The sequence below is a fragment of the Phascolarctos cinereus genome, unplaced genomic scaffold (genome assembly GCF_003287225.1).
Source record: "Phascolarctos cinereus isolate Bilbo 61053 unplaced genomic scaffold, phaCin_HiC Scaffold_4;HRSCAF=312, whole genome shotgun sequence".
NCBI classification, from domain to species: domain Eukaryota; kingdom Metazoa; phylum Chordata; class Mammalia; order Diprotodontia; family Phascolarctidae; genus Phascolarctos; species Phascolarctos cinereus.
The window spans coordinates 366,741,679-366,762,303 of NW_027555847.1; the positions used below are offsets into that span (position 1 = coordinate 366,741,679).

Sequence of the window (20,625 nt, forward strand, 5' to 3'; positions counted from 1 at the left end):
TTTTTGTAATCAACAAATACTTGGCAATCATATGCTATTCATACCTTTCAGTCAGTTGTGTGGTCACATAACTGATCTGCTATAGAAAATCATCTGTAAAAACCTCCCTACTCCTTTCTAATATTTTCATCTAGGATAACCTAGGTACATGAATAGATGATTCTCATGAAGATTTTATAGAGGTTGGAAAGTAAATTTATGGATAGGTAATTGATAATTTCTTCTTGGTTGCTTTTTTGGTGATAATAATGCTGTCTGTGATTTTGTGTGTGTGTGTGTGTGTGTGTGTGTGTGTGTGTGTGTGTGTGTGGTAACCATTCTTTCCTTGAATTACCTTGAAAATTCACTTCTCAGTTCCTCCAAATTATTTGACTTCTATCTTGGATTTATTTTTTTTCTGTACATACTTGGTTTCTATCTTCTCATAAACTACATGTGTTGTGGAGTCACTGGTGCCCAAATATGTTGGTTCCACTGTCATCAATGATAGGAATAGATTTCTGTAAAAGTATTGAAAATCTGTTTTATTTTCTATCCATTTGTTGTACTTCAGTTTAATCAGTAAGTGCTTTCAGCCATTCTGGCCTGTTTTGGTAAGAAAAGTGCCATATTTACAGTCGAAGGATCTAGGTTCAAATGTTCAGCTCTACCACTTACTAACTCTACGAAGCTGGGAGTCATTTAATCTGTCTGAGCCTCAGTTTCTTCATCTGTAAAATTAAGGGAAACTATGATTCTATAATGATCTGGGTCTCAGTATTTAGCACAGTTTCTGGCACACAGAAAGTATTTAATAATTGCTGGTTGACTTGACTTCCCTTCCTACCTCATGGCATTATTAAGAGTGTAAAATAAGGTAACATGACAATTACTTTGATTTGTACAAAATCACTCCTATTTTTGCTATTTCTGTTATTCCTTTATTGTTATTTTATTATATCAGTTTTTATATGTTATAGTTCAATGTTGTAGAGTCTTGCAGTAGCTAACATGGGGTAAGTGGAGTACAAATACTGAGTGAAATGCAACTTTTTTTCATGACTAAATATTTGAGTTAGAAATTTAAAATTCTGCCTCTGTAAAATAACCTTACAGATACATACAGGATCTTTTTAACTAGGAATAAGAACAGTTATCACAGGGCAGCAGAAAGATTGCTGGTTTATTTTGCACAGTGGTAAGCACTGTGCTTTATACATAGGAGCTCCTCGGTAATTATTTATTGGTTTGATCTGTTGTATTCTGTTATCTATGTCCTTTGTATAAGATATATAAATTTTAGAGAAGGGGAAAGAGATATGTAATTATTTAAATCATATCTTGATGATTTGGGGGATTCATCTACTCTGGATTAAATACCCTGCCTTACTACCTTCCTATTCCCTGCACTTTGACCTTTTTTTTTGTTTTAGTGTGATTGTAGGAGAAAGGGAAAGAGAAAGAATTGCAATGCAAAACTGATCATTCTAATACTTTTTAGTAGCTTTGACTTAGGGATGAAAGCTTAAAGTGGGAAATATCTCAGTTATCAATAGATTGAATTAATTGTGGAAAACATAATTTAAAAATTGCTGTTATGGTTGTGGATTGAGTTAGGGAAGGTGAAGTAATTCATAACCCAAATGAAACCCCATATTCAAGGAATTTCTGAATTCTGTGCATATTCTTTTCTACATGTTTTTATGACACAATTTGATGGATTTAAGGAAAAATAAATATAAAATAGGAATGCCACATGTGTAGATGGTACCTTTTACTGTTTTGTTCTGTTTTTAATATCAGACAACATATAAAAGGTAGATTAGAGAGAACACTTCTGCTTACAGAGATTTTCTTAAAATTATACAATTTCAACAATTTGTACACATGGAACTTTTTGTTTGTTTACTCCCCAGGGTGGCTGTATTTGTATCTATTTGTATCTTTATCAAGAATTACTTACAGGATGCCCAACATCCTCCACTTAAATAACAGGTTTGCAAATCAGTCTTTAGCCATGTTGTGGCTCTCCACTGAAGGGTTCATGTTCACTCATTTATCTTAGTAACACTTAAACATTGTTAGATGAATGATTCCAACTCCTGTAGCAAGGTGTCCTTTTGTGGACTTATAATGTTTTTCACCCTGAGATTATGTGTATTTCATTTTTCCTTGTGGTCATCATCCTCTAGAATATATGTGGGGAATTAAAAATTGAGCAGCTCTCTTCTTTTAGGTCTTTTATTTAAATGTCTTCTGAGTTTTGGCCTGAATACTGGTAAGCATATATTAGCACAGTTCAGTTAAGAGATTGTGTTGTAATGGAAATACAGCTGGAATGAGGATCAGGGGCCTTATTTTAAGTTCTTCCACTAACTAGCTTCAGCTGACCTTGAGCAAGTCACCTAATCTCTCTGGGTCTCAATTTCCCTATCTGTAAAATGAGGGGTTTGAAATAGATACTCTCTAAGGTGCATTCCAGCTCTTGCTTTTTATGATTCTCAAATCATAAAAGCAAAGTGTCTCTCCATAAGAGGGATTTGATAAGGAAAGGAAAAATACAAAAAGAGAGAGGAAAAAAAACAATTACTGAAAATCTGAAAGCTGATGTTCACAGTTTGTTCATGAATGTAGGAGAATAAGCTACATCATTACATCCTACTGTAACTCCTTTGTCAGAGACAAGAATGACTTACTGGGCTACCATTCAAGAGTGACATTTCATTATGTTTGAGGGCTCCAGAAACCTCTGTAATCACTCTGTTGCAAAGCTCAATATCAATTGAAAGTATTCTAACAAAAATGGATCAAAGGAGAGTTCTTTTAATACAAAATAATTTTTGGAGATTAGCAAATAGCAAACAGATACATGAACCAAAAATGACACACAGTGTTCCCAGTGCCAGTTAGATTTCAGAGGGATATTTCATTTCTTAAAGGGGCCTGTTACTTCCTCTCTGATCCCAGTCTGATGAAACTATTGCAACCAAATCTCTAGTATTCATCTCTCCTAGTCTGGATATCCATCTTGGAAAGCCTGTTCTGCAAAGTTCCTCCTTTTATTGAAGCTTTCTCCTTCTTGAGGCTTGCCCTGGGGGCTTTTTAGCCTTGTGATAGCTCATACTGGGCCACTGATTATTTTATTTTGGTGTTTTTATGTAGTCTATACTGTCCCTTATACTTTGGACCTCTACTTTCCATTGATTTTTTTTTTCTCCTCAAGCACTGCATAATGAATTTTCTCAAGGTCTCTAAATTGAATTGGCATGCTTTCCAAGGTAAATGTTGCTCAGGTATCATAGAATTTAAGAATTGGAAAGGACTCTGTATATCATATAGTGTGATTCTTACCCAATGCATGAGTCCTTCTACAATGTTCCCTTTGTTAGAAAATATAGTCTGTAAAAAAAAAAAAAGAAAAAAAGAAACCAACTCCATTGATGAGGACTTCACCACCTTACCTCACAACCCAGTCTATTTTTAGCTCTGTTAATAAAGCCTTTATATTCAACTGAAATCTTACTCCCTGAAACTTTTACCCAATTGTTCACATTCTGCCCTATGGCTACAAAAAGAATAAATCTAGTCTCTCTTCTGTATTATAACCCTTTAGATATTTGAGGACATCTATCATTCCCCACCCCCCCAACTTCTAAATATGCCCAGTTCTTTCAGTGGTTTTGTCATATGATACAATGTGGTACTGAATTTCTTCACCATTCTTGTCACCTCTATTTTGCCAATGTCTGTTCTAGATTTCTGTATCTGTAATACAGTATAAATATAATGAAGGGAGAGTGGAGAGTAATATCTAAATGTCAACATAAAAGAAAGTCTTTAGTGGAATCCTCATAGAGTCTGCCCTTACCCCTAGGTCATTTAACATTTTTAATGACTTGAATGAATACATAGATAGTATATTTAATAAAAAAAAACCTATGAGGAATAACTACCATGTTAGAGGAGAATCAGTACATAGAAGGATCTTGGTAGATTAGAAAACTGGCCTAAATCAAATGAGATGGAATGGAGGCAAATTCAGGATCTTGCACTCGATTTCATAAAATCAATTTCACAAATAGAATATCTGAATAACAACTCATCTGAAAAAGATCTAGTGGTTTTAGTAAACTTCAAGATGCATATTAATCAGCAGTGTATGAATAAATATTTTAGAACAAAAAGGTCTTATAGTCTTAGACCACTTAGACTTTTTTGCCTTTCTTTGTATCCCTAGCACTTAGCACAGTGCCTGGCACACAGTAGGCACTTAATACATATTTGTGGAGTCAACTTAACTAAGAGATGCATAGTATCTAAGACTAGTGAGGTGACAGTACTGTTGCATTCTGTCCTTGTCAGACTTCATATTTCAGTGGTGACATTGATAAGCTCAAGAGCTCTCAGAGAAAAGTGACAAGGATATTTAATGACTTCAAGATCAGGCATCAGGATGAGTTAAAGGAACTGTGGAAGTTTAGCCTGGAGAAGAGAAAGACTAAGTGGAGATGTGATTAACTATATTCAAGTATTTGAAGGGCTAGCATATGGAATAGAGATTAGATTTGTTCCTCTTGGCACCAGAGGGCAGAAATAGGTACATTAGTTAGAAGTTTCCAAGAGAGAAATTTTGCTTCCATCTGTGGGGGTTGTGGAGGGGAACTGCTTCCCACCAATGAGATCTGTCCCAAAGGGGGTTAACCCTCCCTCCACATACACCAGGCTCTTCAAACAAGATCTAAAGTAGCTTGCTTACACTTCTTTTGCCCCCAATTTCTTCTGAAACTTCTGCAGTCTGGATTCTAAAAATATCTTTCAAATGAAACATCTGTCTCCACAATTACAGTGATCTCTCAATTACCCGATCTAATGGCATTTTCTCAGTCCTCATTTTTCTTGGTTTCTCTGCCATGTTAGTATTGCTGAGCGCTCACTTTATCTCTCTTGATACTTGAACCTCTTTAGGATTTCAGAACACTGCTTTCTTTCAGTTCTCCTCCTCCTTGCCACCCACATCACACCCCCTGTGACTGTTTCCCAAACTTCTGTCCTAGACCTTCTCTTCTCTCTCTGCATTCTATTACTTAGTGACCTCATCTGCTCCCATAGTTTTAGTCATCTTTTTTCTCTATTCAGATAACTCCTAGATCTAAATATCCAGCCATAGTTTCTCCCCCAAACTTTAGTCTGTTATCACTAATTGCCTATTGGTCATTTCCACTGAGATGTCCTCGAGAGGTCTCAAAGTCAAAATATCCAAAACATTATACTTTCCCCCCAAGTTTAGCTCTCTTTTGAAATCTCCTATTTCTGTAGATTGCACCACCGTCCTTCTATTCATCCTTGACTCACTCCTCAGTCTCCTTTCTCCACATATCCAATCAGATGCCAAATCTTGTTTTTACCTTCATGATGTTTCTTGAGTATGTACTTTCTCCACTCACACAGCCATCACCCTGATTCAAGCCCTCATCCATTCTGCCTGGACTATTTCAATAACTTCTTATACACACAATCAACTTCATTGGCCCCCTGTTACTTCTAGGATCAAGTATACATTCCTTGGCTTGAATTACATATGAAGTTCTTCACAACCTGTCCTCAACCTAACTTCCAGCCTTGTTATGCTTTACTAGGCTGCACACGTTCTACATTCTGTCTTCTGTCTCCATACTTCTGCACTGTCAGTCTCCAATCTTTAGAATGTAATCCATCTTAACCTTGGCCTTTTGGCATCCCTGATCTCCTTCAGGGTTTACGTACCTTCTACATAATACATTTCCTGGTCGAACAGCTGTATATCCCTTTCCCTCCCAGGTAACCTTGGTGGGAAAGGATTTCTTCTTTATATTTGTTCTGTATTTTGCTATATATTTGTTCTGTTATCTTACTATATTTGTGTCCCAAAAGTCTTAGTGAAATTTCAGGCTTTAATAGCTCAATATTACTAGCTTCAGTGACTTTACCTGTGCTACAACCTTTGGGATAACTCATGCATGTTTTCTGTCATTTTCTGTTAGAACTGTTTTGCTTTTGTCTTTGCATCTGCAGAGCCTAGAACTGTGCCTGGTAAATAGTAGACTTATAATATCAGCATCATGGTAATTTATTAAACACTTTCTATGTGCCAGGCACTGGGCTGTAAAGAAAGACAAAAAGAAATTCCCTGTCCTCAAGGAGCTCACATTCTAATGGGAAAGACAGCATGAAAACAACTATGTACATAGGGGATGTATACTGGATTCATGGGAGGTTATCTCAGAAGGAAAGTATGAGTGGGAGGGGCAGAGATGATGGGAAAGTGACACTGGGAAATGCCTCTTGCAGAATTTGAACTGAGTCTCAAAGGATAATAAATATTAGTTGATTAGTCATCTGGCCTCAGGGATATTGCTGAGATTCTTGTTCATGCCTAGTTGGACTACATACATCCTGAGTACACTTTCAACTTGGAGTTTTTGTGATTGTTTCTTTAATTCTGATTGTTAATACCATTATTTATTTCTATCAATGTTATTAGAGAGCATGATAAAGAAGAGAGACCTGTGCTTGGAGTCAGGGAGAACCTGGGTCCCGATCTCATCACTGACCCTTTCTAACTGTAGGACCATGGGCGGTTATTGCTATCTCACCAAGTCTCTTTTTCTCTCAATCTCTCTCTCTCTCTCTCTCTCTCTCTCTCTCTCTCTCTCTCTCTCTCTCTCTCTCTCTCTCTCACCCTCTCTCTCTTTCTCTCTCTCATCTGTAAAATGAGGATAACCTGTAGCACCTACCCATATGGAATTATGATAATCAAATGAGATAATATATTCAAAGAGCTTTGTAAAGTTCAAAGCACTATATCAATCACAGTTATTATTATTAATTGGGGAGAGAGGGACAGTATATATATATATATATATATATGCATGTGTATGTGTATATATATGTGTGTGTGTACATATATATGTGTATATATATATATATACATATACATATACATATACATATACATATATATATACATATATATATATATATATATATATATATATATATATATTTTTTAGCAGCCACATCACACAATTGACTCATGGAACTAGTAGTCCTGCACATATTGTCCTTCTTTCATGAGTAAACAGATTAGAGACTTTGTGGAGAGGAGAAAGTAGGATTCCCCCACCTGATGTAATTGGGTGTTCAGATCAACTGATAGGTATTATGTGGATGGTTGAGATGTTGTGGGGAAAACTGCCTCTGCTGTTGTAGGTAGAGCCAAGACAAGAGACATTTGTGAAGTTTTAAGACCAATTTTCAAAATCATGTCCACTGTATATTACTCTCAGCTGAAGGATATCAGTTTTAACTGTACTACATGTGACTAGATTTATCACTAAGGATCATATGGGCAAATCTCTCAAGACTTATAACTGCTTGCAGTTGCAACAGATTTAGGCTCATAATCTAATTGTAAGGTCTCAAGTTCATAATAATTCTACCCTTGGAAATAGTTATAAATGGTGAATGGCTCCTGATTATGCCTCCAGTTAGAGTGACCACAATGGGCTGGTAGGTTCTAGCTCTGCACTAGAAAAGATCACTCTTTCCTGTGGAGATCCCAGAGTGATCCTGCACCCCTGGGCCATGCACAAAAGAAAGCAAGGAATGCCAAAGACAAGGTCAACCAAAGACAGGTACTTATGAGAAATAAGGTTAGATCAGTCATATGCCATCTTTAACAATAAAAGGACATGTTTAGAAATGAATGCCAGTAGCACCGAACGAAAGTACTAACAAAGGACAAGAGAGGGCTAAGAACTGCCAATTTCTCCATACATACCTGGGTGTTTGTGGTTTGGTTTTTGTTTTTAATTCAGAGCTTGAGTACCTACCATAAAAAAATACAACCTTCAGACCTTTGCTTGGAAGCTGCCACCACAGTAGTGCTTCTTCATACATCCTGGACAAAGCCCCACTACCTCCTCTGTCTGTCTCTGTGTCTCAGCCTATCATTTCTATTTCTTTCTCCCTTCTCTCCCCCCACCCCAACTAAGCTTTTCTCCTTTTCCTCCCCTTTCCTCTCTCCCCTCTGTTTTCTCCTTTTCCTTTCTTCCCCTCTCTCCCCCTCTCCCCCCCCTCCCCCTCTTCTCATTAGCTTTCCCTTTTCCCAAACTGAAAAGAAATACAACTCTCTGGGCCTGTAGTAACTGAGGCCTCCTTACAAGGCAGTCAAACCGAGACTTGCCAGAAGGACTGGTATACTATCAAGGAAATACAGGGGGCTGTGTGGAATAGTGGCCTAGTAGAACTGACCTTGAAATTAGGAAGATCTAGGCAGAAGTCTTGCCTCTGACACATGCTGCCTATATAATCCTGGGCAAATCACATCATTTTGAGGAAAAGGACATTGACTTCAGTTGTTGAGGAAATCCCTTATCTGAAACTTCTTATACTTGTGAAATCTTAGGTCTAATTTTATTTTTATTTTTTTAGGTCTGATTTATTTGAGGCCCACTATCCCCATCCCAAACTAGGTTGGCAGAATTATAGCCTATTCCAAGTCTCCGCTCTCAGCTCTCCCAAATGCATAGCATCTGAGAAGCACATTGCTCCTTAGAGTTCACCCTTTTTCATACACTTCCCCCACCCCCCACCAATTAAACCTTCCTGTTGCTGTTTATTTAAAGACTATACAAACTGTATGTGACTCAGAAATATATTTCAGTAAGATTTTTATAAAATGCTTGCACAATGTAATAACTAAAGGTCTATTTGAGGGGTGTTGTGGTTCTGTCCCCTTTACATTGCCTATACCTCTTTTAAAAAATCTTGCGTCTGGGTATTATGGAAAGAGCACTGACTCTAGAATCAGAGGATGGGGTGAATTCCTACCTTTGCCATTAACTCTGTGTGGCACATTTGAAAAACAACTTGCATTGCCCAAGATTTCCTATTTGTAAAATGAAGGGATTGGGCTAGTTGGCTTCTGATGGACCCTATCAGCTCTAGGTTTCATGAACATGAATTTTATTAAACCTATTAATAATGATGCCTGACATTTATATAATGCTTTTACTTTTGCAAAGAATTTATATACATTATCTCATTTAATCTTTACCCTAATTCAGAAGGTGCTATTGTTATCTGCCTTTCACAGATAAGGAAACTGAGGCAGGCTGTGGTTAAGTGACTTACTTGCTCAGGAGCACACAGCTAGTAAATATCTGATGTGATGATATTTGAACACATGTCTCTGATTCTTAAGTCCAACAATTCTATCCAGTTCTCTGTGCCACATATTCCCACAAGGGAAGAAACAGTGCATCATCATTTCATAGCGGTCAAAATCTGTTTCCCTAGAAGTATAAGGCTGGAATCTGGGCATCTGCCTTTGCCACCAAGTAGCCTCACAACTTTAAGAGATATCACTTTTTTTTTTGTGAGGCGGTCAGGGTTAAGTGACTTGCCCAGGATCACACAGCTAGTAAGTGTTAAGTGTCTGTGGCTGGATTTGAACTCAGGTCTTCCTGATTCCAAGGCCAGAGCTCTATTCACTCTGCCACCTAGCTGCCCCTGAAATCACTTTTATCTTTCTGGCCTTCAGTGTCTCTGATTGTAAAATAAGAAATTTGGACTAGATAATCTCTGTTGACTACATCAACTAGTTTTCTGTCATTCTTTAAAATATTTACCATTACAGGCATGGCTTAACTTCAGTTTAGGGTAGATAGCTTTTGAAATTGGTAAGCTGCAACTTAGAGATGGAAGGTAGATAATCTGAGCCTGTGCTATTGAAAACAGGACATTTTGAGAATATTTGGAAAGTCCCATGTTTTCTCTGACTTTATCATCACAGTGAAAAATGGTGAGATCTGAATTTGGCAAAAGCATCCGAAAAAATTAGTGTATATAACGTGAATAACCTCCCCAACCAATAGTAATTCTCTCATTTATAGAGTGGATGAATGTCGATGGATTTTAGTCTTAGCAAGCTTATTCTCTCAAAGGGAATTCACAAATAAGTGATAATAGGTAACTTCTACTTTTAAATGACTTCAGTTAGCCATGGGCTTCCCCGTTCCACCCAGAGGAAGTGGCAGTAAATAACCTTGAAAGAAAATAAAAGGAAGCAACTATTTTAAATGTTGTCAGATGATGTTTTAGCTAAAATATTATGTGTATGCATGTTTTATGTATATTTTAGGGAACTTTCATCAAAGTAAACTATATTATCTAAAAGGCCCTAATCCTTTTAAAATATTTTTGATAGCATGTACTTTTTGCACACTTTTAAAGGATAAGATTATCAAATAGTCTGGATGAGAATTTGCCAGCTTTCACAAAATGTGATAGTGCCTCATCCTTTTGATGAATTCATACCTAAAAACTAAATGCACCTCAGACTTTTTTGTCAGTAAATGAAGATCACTGTTATTAATTTCATAACATTAGTTATGTTCAAGTTTTCAATACCAAAACAATTTCATTTTCAATTCTATTTTTTTTTCCAGAAAGCTATGGTTTATTTCAGTTTTTAAAGCTAGCATCAAGCACTCCACTAAAAACAATTGTGCCTAAAAAAGAATTTTTTATTAGTTGCTTACAAGGAAGTCTCAAGTAAATGACTGTTAGTTTTACTTGACAGGATTTTCAGTGGGGCTCTGATTTTTTTAATTTTAGTTGTTTGGAGGGGCATAGGGAATCTCCTGGTTTTAGATTTTATTCTTTGGCTCATAACTATTCTTCAAAAAGATTTTCCTTTTTCTTTGACACAGTGGAATTAGTAATTGGGTCTTTAACAAATGGCTGTTTATGCATAATGTCATACAATCTAAAAACCTAATTCACATCCTGCAAAATACAGAACTCATTTCTTTTTTTCTTTTGAAAAGCTCTGTCCTAAAAACTATGCTGGGTTTTTTTTATGACATTCCTGACACCTCCCGATTTTTAAGGCCAACATGAGGCATCCATATCTCTTATTTGATGTATGTCAATCGGTCGGCATTTTTGTGTGTGCATATTCTCCTGCATCTGTCTATGGGGACATCATTCTGACATCCTAAACCTCATATTAATGCTTGGTTTGTGGCTAATGATGTTCTGAGATAAATCTATACATTTTTTATGGTGGTTCATTAGATGTGTACTGAAAAAAAGAACAGAAGCTTCTTAGTAATACTGCAGTAAGCCTTTTATTGGTGGATTCCTCTTTCTTTTCACTGTGACCTGTGAATGTCAGAATAGGCTCACTGCCAATTTTGTGATCTGCTGCTTGCTTCAAAATGGAGCAGGAAGGTATCCATTTTCATCAAGAAGATGACAGTGTTTCAGTCCTCCAGACCATCTGGAGAGAGGAACTTTTTAAGCAAAAGAAAATGGGAACTTTTAAAAAATTATATTTAGCAAGAAAGAAAAGGGGGAGGGAGAAAAAAACATTTAAAGTTAAACCATACCTTATGAGTTCATGATTGTCTAGTATGCTGTCCTGTTTAGCTGAAACATAAACAAGAAAATACACAGGCTATTTTTACAAAGAACTAGTACCCAAAGCCTCTGGAGTATTAGTAAACGAATGTAAGTAAATTAGTTTTTTGGCACACTTGTTAAGTTTATTGCACACACAAATATAATAAGTACAAGAAAAAGAGATTCCCCCCTGATGCACGCATTGTGTGTTGGTGGTCTTATGTAGATCCAGACTTTTAATGGCCCTTTTCATGCATCTCTGCAAAGAGCTCGCACCATGAGAATTTAATATCCTAAGATATGTTTATGATTTTCAGTGGTCTTGATAGTGTTGTTCTCTAGGTTTCCCTTCCCTGCCCCCTTCTTTTTGAGAACAAAGAGTTTGCTTGAAGGGTAGAGTAAATGCAGAGCTTAGTCCATAGCTTTTATTTTTTTCCTTTAACATTTATGTGAACTCTCTGCTTCTAAGCAATAATGATAACAATAATAATAACAATAAAAAGTATTATATTATAAACACTTAGATATTTTTAGTTTTCTAACATCCCAAGACCACATTGTAGATGTTATACAGAACATCTGTAGTTGTATAGGAATTGGCAAGAGCTTCATTGATATTCTTGTCTTAGACTGGGAAGTATCATACCTGGTTCTTGTTTTTTAAATCCTTAAACTTTTTTTTTCTTTTCGCATAAATACAAGGCCTTTATTTTTTTTCCTCTATTTCTCTTTGTATTGCATAGGAATCATTGTTTCATGTTACGAGCTGGTTTAGAACTAAAAAAGGCAGAAATGGAACATTTCAAAAACTGGAAAATAGTATAGCAGAAAGTAGGCATAGGCCAACATCTCACTCCGTATACCAAGATAAGGTCAAAATGGGGACATGATTCGGATATAAAGGGTGTTACCGTAAGCAGATTAGGAGAGCAAGGAATAGTGTTTACCGGTCAAATCTAGAATTTTTGACCAAACAAGAAATAGAGAACATTATGAAATGCAAAATGGGTAATTTTGATTATATTTAGTTAAAAAGGTTCTACACAAACAAAACCAATGCAACCAAGATATTAGAAGGAAAGAAGAAAGGTGGGAAACAATTTTTACAGCCAGTGTTTCTGATAAAGGCCTCATTTCTCAAATATATAGAGAATTGATTCAAATTTATAAGAATACAAGTCATTCCCCATTGGATAAATGGTCAAAGGATATAAACAGGCAGTTTTCAGATGAATAAATTAAAGCTATCTGTAGCCATCTGAAAAAAAAATGCTCTAAATCACTATTGATTGGAGAAATGCAAATCAAAACAACTCTGAAGTACGACCTCACACCTATCAGATTGGCTAATATGACAAAAAAGGAAAATAACAAATGTCAGAGAAGATGTGGGAAAATTTGGAACACTAATGCATTGTTGGTGGAATTGTGAACTAATCCAACCATTCTGGGGAACAATTTGGAACTATGTCTAAAGGACTATAAAACTATGCATACCCTTTGATCCATCAATACCACCACTAGGTCTGTATCAGAAAGAGATCATAAAAAGAGGGAAAGACCCACATGTACAAAAATATTTATAGTAGCTCTTTTCTGGTGGTGCAGAATTGGAAATTGAGGAATGGCTGAACAAGATGTGGTATATGAATGTAAAGGAATACTATTGTGCTATAAGAAATGATGAGCAGATGGATTTCAGAAAACCCTGGAAAAACTTACGTGAACTGATAATGAGTGAAGTGAACAGAACCAGGAGAACATTGTATTGTACACAGTAGCAGCATAGACTTAGCTCTTCTCCCCAGTACAGTGATCAAAGACAATTCCAAAAGATTCATGATAGAACATGCTATTCAAATCCAAAGAAGGAACTATGAAATCTGAATGCAGATCTAAGCATACTAGTTTCACTTTTTCTGTTTTTTTCTTTCTCGTGGTTTTTCCCTTTTGTTCCGATTCTTCTTTTACAACATGACTCATGTGGAAATATGTTTAACATGATTGTACATGTATAACCTGTTAGATTGCTCACTGTCTTAGGGAGGGAGGGGCAGGGGATGAGAGAGAGGGAGAAAAATTTGGAACTCAAAATTTTATAAAAATACATGTTGAAAACCCTTTACATGTAGTTGAAAAAATATAATGCCATCAAGTAGGGAAAAAATGGAACATTTCGTTGCTACTTCTTGTTTCTTACACAATAGCATACCTTGTAATACTTGAGTCATAGCAGGAAACAAACTAAATTAGTTCTTGTTTTCTAGGTTTATGCCCCGTCAGCGAGCACTGCCGACTACAATAGGGACTCACCAGGTTATCCATCTTCAAAACCAGCAGCCAGCACTTTTCCTAGCTCCTTCTTCATGCAAGGTAAGAAACTACTTGTCAAGGAAGAGCCACTTAGCATTTCATGTTATTCTGACTGAACTCTTAATGGATTTTCACTCTGAGTGCATTTGTAACAAAAATGGACAAACCAGGCAGTGCTCTTTCCTAAGAAGTGTGACAGCAGTAACAAGATCGAACCTTTCTTGCAGTTCTGAACTTCAGTTTGAGGGTTAACCAGAAGTATTATTGCACACTTGTTTTAGACTATAGAAATCTTATTAGTCAGCTATATCTCCTTGTCATGCGTAACCGTTTTTCCTTGGTTTTGTCTAATGTTGCCTTGCCAAGGCTTCATGGGGTTTTCTATCTCATTTTTCCTTCTATTGGCAAAAATGCTTACCAGTGTAGAAAGAAGAGCCAGATTGTAGGACAAAGAGCTGTCCTGATGTCATCATCCTTCAAGCCGTAAAGAAGGCAGCAGTGAAAGGATCCCTTTGATAATGTGGTGTCACTTTCCCCAGAGAAGAGCAGACAGATTCAGTTAGGATTACTATCACTTTTAACTTATTCCCACTCCATTTGAAGTTTTGGTTTTTCCAATCCAATTACAAATTTAGTATTATTTTGGTACTTCAGGGATCCATGATTTTGTCAGAGTGGGCACTCCCTCAGCTAATGGAAAGTCACAGTCCTCTGCTATCTTCATGAGTCACTGTGATAAAACAAACAAACAAACAAAAACAAAACAAAACAAAAGAATTCATCCTTTGGTGGCCAGTATTTTGGTGATAGGTCTCCAAACTGTTTTAGGCTGGTCCTTTGATGACATCTGCATAGTGTTGCTGGACCACATTTGAAGCCTTTCCAACTTTCCAGTACTTGTGGACCACTGGCTTCCTGGAGCCTGGCTTCACCTCCATTGCATACCCAGTGAAGGAATTGTCATGATACCCAGTACAAATTAGTCCAATTGGTCCCTGTTGATTGATGTTGACATTTAAAGTGAGATACTAAAGAACACCCCATACTGTTTTCTAAAGACAAGCAGGGTACCTGCCTTTTAATGGCAGCTTTTTGCTACTTGTGTCTTGTCCTAGAGGCAAAGTTGAATTATCTCAGTTGGTGTTTTCATCTATTCAGAGTCAGGTAGCACTCTGCTACACATAACATCCATCATTCCATTGGGTCCACCATTTCCTTTTTCAAATAACAGAGAGAAATTATGCTACTCATGGTTGGGAAAACAGCTCCCAGAAATGGATTTATACATCAACAAGACTTTTATGTACCCAAGCTATTGACGAAAAGGTTTTCTCCATTCTGCTTTTAGTGGAATGACCTGCTTGCATCATCCAAACCAGAGGAGGAAGATTTAGATAGATTAATACTAATAATAGTTTCCTAATTATATGGAGATAAGGCAAAATATGGGAGCAAATATTTTATCTTTACAGAGCTAAAAATGACATAATGATTTGATTCTAAAAGTTAACATTTATCATTTCATTTACACAATTTATTTGCCCAGAATATAGAAATATTTTCCTATTTTTTAAAAAGCAACATTATGGCAAGATCACAAGAGTATAAAAAATATTAACTTGCTGTGAAAAGCAATACATATGTAAAATATGTATTTTTATGAGTCTGCATTGAGCAGAATTTTCTAACATAACAAACCCTAAATAGATTTTAATTGCTACATAGTGCATCTCATTTCAGAATGTATACAGAAGCTCTTGCTCTTTAATGCAGTCTTACAAAGTCATTTGCCGTACCCATCAACCATTCATTAAAAGAATTTAGCCTTGGACTTTTAAATTAAGATAGGGATATCTATACTTCTCTAATCTAAGGACCTCTTCCATATTAAGTGAAGTATGGACTGTATTAATCATACTCTTCCTTAATGCCATGATGACAGATAAAGAGGAGTTGGGCTCCCTTTTTGTGCAAAAAAAAAAAAATTAGCTCCCATAAACCTATAGTGAATTATTGAGTGCTGAACCTTAGGTGCTGTTGAATTGAGTACCTAGTAAGAGTTCAGACATTCTGTAAGTGAGGTTGAAGCATGTTATAGTTCTATTACCATGTCTCCTAATTTTAATCTTCACTTTTATTCTTCCAACTAAATTTCTTAAAATTTCAAAGCCATGAATGAAGTTTTAGCTGCACAGTACTTATTTTTTTAAAAAGACCACATAGATTATTCTTCCAGACTGCTTGAAAATATTCCAGTTTTCAAAATTTCAACATCTAGAATTAGTACTTCAGTGAAAAGCCCTTGATGGGATGTATAGTGCCCCATTCAGCTTGCCTTGTAGAAGAATTAGAAGTACTGCCAACGATTAAAGCCTATTTGGAAAAATCCTCTGCAGGTTTACTGTGGAAGTAATCCAGTTGTTATGGAATCAGTGCCAGCAGCATATTCAATAGTAACATAAGTTTGTCTCTCCAATCCCACTTCTTTCTTCTGCCACCCACCCTGAAGTGTGAAAAAGACCACAGAAACCAATACCAGAAACCATAGACCATAGTAGCAAGGGAGATTTTTATATCCAAATTGTAGTATAATTTCCCTAATTTGTCTGAAATGAGAAAGTCCTAGGAATAAGTTTTGAATTTTGAATTAATACCAGGATCACAATTTGACCTGACAAAAATACTAAATGGAATTTTCAACCATTTTGCCACCCCATATTTTTTTAAAATCCATTCTTCTTAAAATATTAAAAAGAATGTCTTCTGTTTAAGATATGTATGTCTGAAGTTGTTTCTGCTGAAAACCTAATATCTTCACAAAAACCCCAAAATCCACTGAGAAGCATATGTACTGTAGAGATTTTTACCCTTTCCTATGATACCACTTAGTAATTCCGAGATTTTTTCCATATAGTTTGTGTATTATAGGTCTGAAATCCAACCTCTTAAGTCAAATAGCCATTTGTTTACTTTTAACATTTGTAAAATTGCCAAGTGTGTAATGTATCATGCATTTTTTAGCTAAAAATATTCATCCCAAAATATCGCAACACTTATCATAGGAAAAAGGGTGAAGGAGTTGCCAAGAAACTTTTATTTAACATTAGATATCCTGCTAACTTGACATAATTCAATATGAAATTGTGTTCCATTTCTCTCTCTTCAACTTGTTTTTTAACTGAGGACCTGTTTTTAGCTGCTAGGTAATTGAACACCATATTCTTTATGCTATGTGTCCTAGTATAATCAACCAACCAGCATAAGGATAAATGAAGTGCATTGGGACAGTTATTTTTAAGTTTATGAGACAAACACTATTCTCGAAGCCAGTTTCAAGGCCTTCAGGGAAGCCACCGTTTTCTTTGTCCTTTGCAGATGGCCATCACAGCAGTGACCCTTGGAGCTCCTCCAGTGGGATGAATCAGCCTGGCTACGGAGGAATGTTGGGCAATTCTTCTCATATTCCACAGTCTAGCAGCTACTGCAGCTTGCATCCACATGAACGTTTGGTAAGGCTGTTTTTTTGTTGTAATGGAGATAAGAAAGCCAGTTGACTGATTATCTTACCCTCTCATTTTAGAAATATAGGCATACGGTCTAGAGGGTTATCTTCATCCCTGAGATCTTTAAGAAAGGTTATCCAAGCATCAGCCCTAGATGCTTTAGACTAGAGACTGCACTGGAAGAAATCATTTCTTTAGATCCTTCCTAGATCTAAGAAACTATGATTTTTCCTAGTCATCTTTTTTCTTATCACTTTATTCTCTTTTCCCTGAATGTATATGTCCCTTTTCCTTTTATAATCTCAATTATTTTTGTTCCATGTTTTCTTTATGTGTCCTGAATTGCTAGTATCATTATTAAAGGGGGTCTTATTGGTGATGAAGTCATAGTGAGCACAAATTAGACATGTGGATTTAATATGTTATCATATATGATCAAAAGTGATGGACTTCCTTTCCTCTCCACCACCCTAACCACTACCTTATACTTATATTTTTGTCACCATAAGACTGTAATCTGATCTGGCTTCTTTCCATCTTCAAGAACCCAGAATTTGTAATGATAATTCAGTCTGTCTGTTAGAGAAAAAAGTGCTACTAGATACCAAAGCTAGATTTGGTATTAATGTAAGAGTAGTCACAATATTAATTCTCCTGTTAATGTAGCGTAATTATAAAAGTTTATTGATGCTGTCAAGCTCATAAATCCAATACTCCCATGAATCTGTGCTTTTATTGAATGTGAGTATTCCCCCAGTGATGCAGGTCACAACCCAGCCATGCCTACCAAGCCTATGCTACTCTTATCCATGTCCTCCCTAAAATTACAGAACTTCACAATTTAAGCATTGAAAAGGACCTCAGCTTCAGTTTAATGCAACGCAATATGCAGAAGGGATCCCCATTATAACATGTCCTGCAAGTGGTCATCCAGTCTCTGCTTAAAGACCTCCAAGAAGGATGAACCCACCACCTCTTGAAGCAGACCGTTCTACTTTTAGACAGCTCTAATTGTTACAAAGTTTTTTCTTCACATCAAGCCTAAATTTGTCTCTTTGCAACTTGTACTTCTGGCTCTGCCCTCTTGGTCAGAGAAGAAATCTGATTGCGCCCAACCCCAAGTCTTTTTCTTTTCCAAGCAAAACATATTCCTTTTCTTCAGCTAATCCTTCTATGACATGGACCCAAGACCATTGGCCAATCTTGGTTGCCCTTCCCTGTGCAATCTAGAATTTATCAACATCTCTTTGAAGCCCCGTCACTCAGGACAGAAGCTCATACTACAGATGAGGTCTGATAAAGACTGTGAACATGACTTATTACCTCCCTATTCTTGCAGGCTCTGCCCCTCTTAATTCAGCCTAAGATTACATTAGCTTTTTTGGCTTGCACATCTCACTTCAGACTTACTGAAACTTGCTATCTGCTAAAACCCTCATACCTTGTTTACAGAACAACTGTTATCTATCCATACTTCCCCTGCCATATACTTGTGAAGTTGATTTTTTTAATACCTAAGCATTAAGGCTTTTTATCTAAAATTCACAGAGAGGGCTACCCAACCTACTATAGGCCATCCTCACGTTGTCCTGATGTTGCAAGTTTACAAGTGGAGTATGTGGGTTATCCAAAATTGTCCTGTGTGCTCACTATGTGTCTGGAAGGTCTGTGGTTCTATGCATACTTTTAAAATGCTTATAGTTCCACCAAGGCTTTGCCAACTGTTCATTAGTGATATGTTTCCTAATGTCTCCTCTTCTCTCTGTTCTCCCCTTTTCTCCTTACACTACTTGGATTTTTTCAATTTTTCCACAAGAACTAATTCTTTGTTCTTTTCTTTGATTTCTCCTTTCTGTTCCTCCAAGCTACTGCAGATATAGCCAAAGGCATGTTATCTTCGTTTTGCCACCAAGAAAGCCCAGTAAATTAATATTTTTATCAGATCGTTAAATCATCATTTTAATAACTGAGACTTTACTAGAGGAGCAGGGATCTCAGTAACTGGAAAGAACAATTTTCTAGTAATAAGATTTATCCTTTTTAGTACTAATTTTGATCTCATCAAATTTAAATGTGTAAAATCATTATACTGTCACATTTTGATATGAACCTCTCACTTAAATACCTTTACAGTAAACAGCAAATGGTTTATTTTCTAACCTCTCCCCAGGATGCCTCACCTTACCTAGAAGAGGGAACTAGGGAAGTATTACAGGGACACTGAATGGACTGGATCTATGTGAATTAACTTTTAATTAACTGGAGTTGCTTATAAACAGCTTTACTCTTTCTCTACCACTGTTTTCTCTTTTTTCTGGAAATGCTGATTAACAAAAGCTTTTATTGTCATTAACTGAAATTTACTATGTCCTATAGATATTTCAGTTAAAAAGTATTGGCACTGCCTCTGTCTGGTTGTGATGGGGTTGGGATCTAAATCCCTAAAAGGAAGAGACCATGTCTTTGGGATCTGGACCCCGAAAAGGAAAAGCCCTGGAGTTTCCCACGTGGCCCCAGTTCCTGTTGTTTGCTGGCTCAACTGACCCTTCTCAGTCAGTCCTTTCATTGTGGCCCCACACCCAAACCTCCAATTCTCTGTTACTTCTAATCTAGCCCAGCCTTACCTCTGGATCACCCCTGGCCACTTCCCACCCTTAATTCCTACTAGACCCCTGCTCTGTTCCCACAGTCTTCTGTATAAAAGATTCATCTTGCGTCCATTAAAGTGCTCAGATTCTTAAGATCTGGCCAATAACACAGACCCACTAGGAATCTCGCCACCCCAAGAAGGCTTGGATTGAATTCATTTGAGGCAGGACCTCTGTCGCTTGCTCTTGAATTTTGGGTTCCCAGCACCCTTAGACCTCAGTAGTTGGATTTTAGTCCTTTTTAACTCTTTTATCCTTTCTTTTTTCTTCTTCTTTTTTCACTTCTCTTCCTCTCAGGCTCTAGGACACAGAAAGTTACAGTAAATTAGTTTGATGTTTGCTGAACTAACCAGGTCATATTGTCACTGCTGCTTACAAAAGACTGTATTTGTTTGAAAATGCCTTCAGTTGCAGATGAAAAGTACGAGTTCAAACTAAAGCTGATATTCTCTTCATAAGAGATGTTGCTGAGCCAAAATAATTTTACCAATTTGAAGGATAACCTTAGATAAACCCATTCCCACTATTAGTATTTAGTGGCATGTATAGTCATATATAGTCAGCCCACAATGTAGAGTATCATTTCTGGGCTCCAGAAATTAACAAATTTCAGTAATTATAGTATAAAAATGTAAGAAGCAAGAACTATTTCTCTGCATTCTGATGTAGTTTTCTCCACTAACTTGAATAACATCAAATTATTACATCCAGTAATCAATGTAATTTCTGTGATT

At 36.6% G+C, this 20,625-nt stretch overlaps 1 protein-coding gene across 10 annotated transcripts in view; it reads left to right on the forward strand.

Annotated features, from left to right (window-relative positions):
• Positions 1-20,625, forward strand: part of TCF4 (transcription factor 4) — a 443,926-nt gene that overhangs the window by 362,003 nt on the left and 61,298 nt on the right. For all 10 annotated transcript variants that reach the window (XM_078153252.1, XM_078153254.1, XM_078153251.1 and 7 more), the window contains 2 exons: positions 13,695-13,800; positions 17,116-17,249. In XM_078153252.1, coding sequence (XP_078009378.1) covers positions 13,695-13,800; positions 17,116-17,249 — 240 coding nt within the window. The remainder of the gene's footprint in view (positions 1-13,694; positions 13,801-17,115; positions 17,250-20,625) is intronic.